The 6,700-nt window shown below is 43.4% G+C and overlaps 1 protein-coding gene across 1 annotated transcript; it reads left to right on the top strand.

Annotated features, from left to right (window-relative positions):
- The first annotated feature begins 214 nt into the window (after nucleotides 1-214).
- Nucleotides 215-6,191, top strand: LOC124291874 (sex-determining region Y protein-like). Its single transcript, XM_046728939.1, has 2 exons — nucleotides 215-312; nucleotides 5,186-6,191. Exons 1-2 carry the CDS (start codon nucleotides 215-217, stop codon nucleotides 6,189-6,191), a joined length of 1,104 nt encoding a protein of 367 aa, XP_046584895.1.
- Nucleotides 6,192-6,700: the final 509 nt, after the last annotated feature.

Below are 6,700 nucleotides of genomic sequence, written 5' to 3'. Positions count from 1 at the left end.
GATGTTCAAAATCAGAGATAATATCACACATAGCCTGACGTTCCTTGCCTGTTAAATTGATTACCTTTGGTTCTACCAGTTGTTCAGGTTTTCCATGTGAAAAATCTATTTTCATGCCAGATATTATGTTCAAAACATGTCTGTCAATCGTGATTTTTCGCCATGCGTCCAAACACCCAGCCAGTATACCTGCACTATGGTCTAAAACCGAACCATGATCAGAAATCACTTCATGCTCACCTACATCATTTGTCTTGACTTCCCTCGACCTCGGTCGTTCCTCCTGGGATATCGTCCCCGTCCTAAAAAAGGGTGGGTAACACCACGGCCTCTACCACGTGTGTAGCCGCCATATTGTTGATATGGATGAAACTGGGATCCTCTTCTCACAAAAGAGGCCCTCTGTCCAACTCGATGCACCGCACCAATATCTTTCAATTGTTTCACTACATCCTCTCCAAACAATAACTCCAGAGTCGATTCCGACGAAATGGAACAAATCGTTCTAAATTCTGGTTTCAACTCGCCCTTGAGTTCATCTTTACGTCACGTGACAAGATCCCTGTTACAACTGAAATCATCATCCTCAACAAGAGAAACAACGGGTGCGCTATTCGGATCGTCATTCAATGACTGAAACGGATCGGCACACGACCGAAAATCATTGCTAGCATTCTCAAAACCTTCCTCGTCAAATTTGTCACCATCGCCTCATAGCCGGGATAATCATAGTCCTCATAAGAACAATTTTGAGTTTGGTCACATACCAACTGGACAGATTCCTGTATGTTTGAAAATCCTTTGTTCACGCTAGAATCATGTTTCGTAACTCACCAAATAATAACGCCAAGTCATTAGAGTTACTGCTAGAGGGCTGTGTTTCCGGAGGGATAGACGAGGTATTTTCTGGCTTTTTAATCGACTTAGCTTTAGATTTACCCCTCTCTTTAAATTTCTCCACCAAGGAGGACTGCTCAGCAGTGTCCGCCATGTTGAACGACACCAACTATCACAAATGTAGTTTGTGACTTGCTCCCAAAGGACGAACTCAACAAAAAACCACAAGTACGCTCCCGCAGGACGTAACAATAGCAAATAATATACTCCAAACCCCCCAGTCTGAAGAGGTAAGGAAATAAATAAACTCGCAAAGACAAATCTTTACGAGAGCCACAAAGATGTGTGTGTACCCGATGCTGTTGGAACAAGCACTGATGTCTGCTCGTGCAACACGCAATCTCATGGGACCGACTTATCACGTGACTGGGTTGATAGAACTCAACTCATTCAGTAACACTCTTGCTGTTGCATTAAGAACTGAAAGTTAAGACTTGCAGGGCCACTGAGAGTTACATTACCATAGCTGCTCACTACATCAAACCAGAATGGAAGCTTATGAACAATGTACCCCAGACAAGACCTATCTCTAACTAGACATAAATGTGGGTAAAGATCTCTCAGCAGCTGTGAAAGACCAGAAAATGGAAAGAAATATGCCTGCAGTGTCATGTAGAGAATGTTTATTGCCGATAAATTGGTCATAAAATTGCAATTGCGTGACTTTTAAACCATATAAATAAAATCAATTAGATTGGTACTGGCACTCGTTGTAAGTATTAACAAGAAAAAATTGTGTCCAGGGACACGGATGCCCCCGCTGACATTCATAAGACATATAAAGATCAATAATTGAACAAAATTCACGAACAAGTTCAATAAACATCTATGCAACTATGACATGCACACCTTTCGAGTCTCAATGAAACACATGTATAAGCTTAATCAATTCTGTTGAGCAGTTTTTGTGGAGAATTGGATAGAGTTAATCCCCTATTTCACTATCATCAGAGAGAAATTCAGGAAAATTTATCTAAGTTCAAAATTCTCTAAACATACAACAAATTATAAAATACGAAAACAAAATATGAGATGCACACTTTTAGAGTCTCTATAAAAGAAATATGTAAGCTAAATGAGTTTTGTGCAATGGTTTTTGTGGAGATGTGGATAAAGTACACCCCCTGTTGTATGGGACGAACTGGATGAATAGAACAAAATTCAACTAAGTTCAAACATCTGTAGAAGTGACAAAATTAAGAAATTGGATGAACAAGGTATGACATGCACACCTTTAGAGTTCCAATGAAACACACGTAGAAGCTCAATCAATTCTCTTGAGCAGCTTTTGTGGAGAAGTGGATAGACTTCACCCCCTACAACACTATATTCAGAGAGAAATTCAACAAAATAGATCTAAGTTCAAACAGCATTAAAATTGGAAAAATAAATAAAATACAAAATCAAAATATGAGATGCACGCCTTTAGAGTCCCTATAAAGCACATGTGTAATCTAAAGGAATTCCATACAGTAGTTTTTGAGGAGAAGTGGATAACGTACACCCCCTGTTGGATGGAACGAACACTGGCTCAATAGAACAAAATTCAACTAAGTTCAAACATCTGTAAAAGTGACAAAATTAAGAAATTGCATAAAAAATTATGAAATGCACATCTTTAGTGTCCCTACAAAAGACATGTAGAAGTTCATTCAATTCTGTAGAGCAGTTTTTGTGGAAAGTGGATAGACTTCATCCCCTATTACACTATCACCATAGAGAAATTCAGCAAAATGTACCTAAGTTCAAATGTCTCCAAACTTACAAAAAAAACAATAAAATAAAAAACAAAATATGAGATGCACATCATTAGAGTCCCAAGAAAGCCCATGTACAGTAGAACACGGATATAACGAACTCCAAGGGACCACGAAATTTAGTTCGCTATATCCGGTGTTCGTTATTCACATTTGACCGCCATCTTGGATTGTAGAGATGTAGAGACACCGGCGGGGCCAAAATCAGTTGACACAGATTTTGCAAGAAGCGATTCGCGATTCTTAATAATGGAACTGAGAGTGGATTTTGGAATGCTAAAGACGAAAGCGATGTTGGTCTTAGATTTTACACCTGAATCTACAGCCTGAATTATCTGAAGCTTGGTGTCAAAAGTGATGGCTTTACGTTTGCCTGCCATAGTGACGAGAGTGAACGAAGACCTGTATACCAGTCAAGCTTTTAAACACGACATGTTTGTTTTGTTAAACACGTTAATGACCATCGAACAATGTTGATTCGCCGCCAACAAGGTTGATGTATACCGCTAAGTGGCTGAGCTGACACTGAGCTGACACTGAGTGAGTTTGCTAATCACGTCGTTAGTTGGGCTTGGGGGTAGTAAATCAGTTCGCTATAGCCGTTAATTCGCTACTCACGAGTTCGTTATTCGCGTATAATTTTAATGATATTATAAAGGACTGTTGACGGGACTTTTAAATTTGTTCGCTATATCCGTTTGCGCTATATCCGTGTTCGCTATATCCGTGTTCTACTGTATAAGTTGATTGAATTCCACAGAGCGGTTATGGTGGAGAAGTGGATAGAATACATTCCCTGTTTCGTACGGACGGACGGACACCGTGGGTAACCCTATATGCCCCTGCCATATATGGCGGGGCATAAAAACCAAAATGGCGGACACCGATGCAGACGCTTTTTCTCGAGTTCAAAACTCTAGAGTGAAGTCTTCCATTTGGAAACATTTTCAATTGATCTCTTGTACAATCATATCTGAGTCCCGACAGTGGCCAGTAGCATTGTTTCAAAAGAAAGGAAAGAGTAATTTCATTACCCTAACCCATGTGTTACACTTTCACAATATATTGCAATACGAAAATTTTGGCAATGCCCAACCCTAGTGTCATGTGCTACAGGCAATGCAGCAAGCATAACAGTTGCAGTGAACCATGGTCGAGTTAAGCATGTAAAATGCTTTGGTCATACTTTTAATCTGGCTTTGCACAGGGTCCTAAAACTTGACTTTGTGAAATGTCTTCTTGCTTGAATTAGACTCAGAAAGCCACAGCTCTTCCCAAATAAGGCAATTTTTATTCTGCTTCCCAAACACTCTATGATACAGGATGTACCCACACGACAGAACAGCAGCTTTGATTTGGTGGAGAGATACTTAGAAAAGCAGCGTGCCCTGAGAAGTGAGAAAATCTGGAAAAGACCAGGGTTTGAATGAGACTGACCTTTTAAATTCTGAAGATCTTCTTATTGTTCTTAAACCATTGAAAACTTTTTGCAGTTGATTTCGGCAGTTGATCCCATGTTTCAATCACTACCTCAGATTGATGAAAACAGACGACTTGCTGTATTTTCATCAATGATCACCCAGGCAGCAAATCCCTGAAAGAAATGGCAACATTTTATTTGGACTAATGTTAAATTTAACCCCAAATCACTAAATTTTCTTCTTGGTTATATCTAACTGAATGGAATTAATTCCTAAGGAAAATGAAAAAAATAAATCAGAAGCTAACTAGAATTCATTCCTTCTTCAATAATGAAAAAATATATAATCATAATTATATTGTAAGGTACAGATTAAGTGAAGAAGGAATCAGCAGAAGCCAGAGACTGGCCACCTGCTGCCCACAGGGACCCACCAGACCTTTTACATGCTGACCACAGGGACCAGCCCGACCTTTTACATGATGACCAGACCTTTTACATGATGACCACAGGAACAAGCCAGACCTTTTACATGAAAACCATGACCACAGGAACAAACCAGACCTTTTACATGCTGACCACAGGGACCAGCCAGACCTTTTACATGCTGACCACAGGGACCAGCCAGACCTTTTACATGATGACCACAGGGACCAGCCAGACCTTTTACATGATGACCACAGGGATCAGCCTGACCTTTTACATGATGACCACAGGGACCAGCCAGACCTTTTACATGATGACCACAGGGACCAGCCAGACCTTTTACATGCTGACCACAGGGACCAGCCAGACCTTTTACATGATGACCACAGGGACCAGCCTGACCTTTTACATGATGACCACAGGAACCAGCCAGACCTTTTACATGATGACCACAGGGACCAGCCAGACCTTTACATGCTGACCACAGGGACCAGCCAGACCTTTTACATGATGACCACAGGGACCAGCCAGACCTTTTACATGATGACCACAGGAACCAGCCAGACCTTTTACATGATGACCACAGGGACCAGCCAGACCTTTTACATGATGACCACAGGAACAAACCAGACCTTTTACATGATGACCACAGGGACTAGCCAGACCTTTTACATGATGACCACAGGGAGCAGCCTGACCTTTTACATGATGACCACAGGGACCAGCCTGACCTTTTACATGATAACCACAGGGACCAGCCAGACCTTTTACATGATGACCACAGGAACCAGCCAGACTTACCACCTGCTGCCCACAGGGACCAGCCCGACCTTTTACATGCTGACCACAGGAACCACCCAGACCTTTTACATGATGACCACAGGGACCAGCCAGACCTTTTACATGATGACCACAGGGACCAGCCAGACCTTTTACATGATGACCACAGGGACCAGCCAGACCTTTTACATGATGACCACAGGGACCAGCCAGACCTTTTACATGATGACCACAGGGACCAGCCAGACCTTTTACATGCTGACCACAGGGACCAGCCAGACCTTTTACATGATGACCACAGGGACCAGCCAGACCTTTTACATACTGACCACAGGGACCAGCCCGACCTTTTACATGATGACCACAGGGACCAGCCAGACTTGCCACCTGCTGCCAACCGTGACCAGCCAGACTTGCCACCTGCTGACCACAGGGAAAAGCCAGACCTTTTACATGCTGCCCACAGGGACCAGCCAGACCTGTTACCTGCTGCCAACAGTGACCAGCCAGACTTGCCACCTGCTGACCACAGAGAAAAACAAGACCTTTTACATGCTGACCACAGGAACCAGCCAGACTTGCCACCTGCTGACCACAGAGAAAAACCAGACCTTTTACATGCTGACCGCAGCGACCAGTCAGACTTGACACCTGCTAACCACAGTGACCAGCCAGAACTTTTACATGCTGACCATTGGAACCAGCCAGACTTGCCACCCGCTTCCCACAGTGACCAGTTAGACCTTTTACATGCCGACCACAGGGACCAGCCAGACTTGCCTCCTCCTAACCACTTCCATGCCGACCACAGGGACCAACCAGACTTGCCACCTGCTGCCCACAGTGACCAGCCAGACTTCCAACTGCTGTCCACAGTGACCAGCCAGACTTCCAACTGCTGTCCACAGTGACCAGCCAGACTTCCAACTGCTGTCCACAGTGACCAGCCAGACTTCCAACTGCTGTCCACAGTGACCAGCCAGACTTCCAACTGCTGTCCACAGTGACCAGCCAGACTTCCAACTGCTGCCCACAGTGACCAGTCAGACCTTTCACCTGCTGCCCACAAGGACCCGACAGACTTGCCACCGGCTGACCACTTGGACCAACCTGACTTGCCACCTGCTGCCCAGTGACCAGCCAGACTTGCCACCTCCTGCCCACAGTGATGTCATTAAATCACTTACTATGTTTAACAATAAAAAACATCTGTTAGATTACTCAAAAACAATAATAAATGACAGGGACGTCATTTGCATGAAGGGGGAAATATGTCGCCCCAGTGCAAGGTAGCTGTACGTCAGTACATGTAAGCAGATATTGTGATGAGGTGAACTGTTTACAGACTATCATGACTGTGGTTTTGCCCCAAGTGAACTTTTGAAATCAAGGACACTGTGTCTTCAATCCTTCAACATGT

This window comes from Haliotis rubra, unplaced genomic scaffold, assembly GCF_003918875.1.
Source record: "Haliotis rubra isolate DU_JTF1 unplaced genomic scaffold, ASM391887v1 Scf50, whole genome shotgun sequence".
Taxonomy (NCBI): domain Eukaryota; kingdom Metazoa; phylum Mollusca; class Gastropoda; order Lepetellida; family Haliotidae; genus Haliotis; species Haliotis rubra.
Note: the sequence above shows the minus strand (reverse complement) of the source record. Positions and strands in the feature narration are given on the sequence as shown.

Coding starts and splice junctions, on each gene's coding strand:
- LOC124291874 (XM_046728939.1), top strand. CDS start 215: ATGATCAGAAATCACTTCATGCTCACCTACATCATTTGTCTTGACTTC. Junction 313..5,185: donor CGTCCCCGTCCTAAAAAAGG/GTGGGTAACACC, acceptor TGATGACCACAG/GGAGCAGCCTGACCTTTTAC.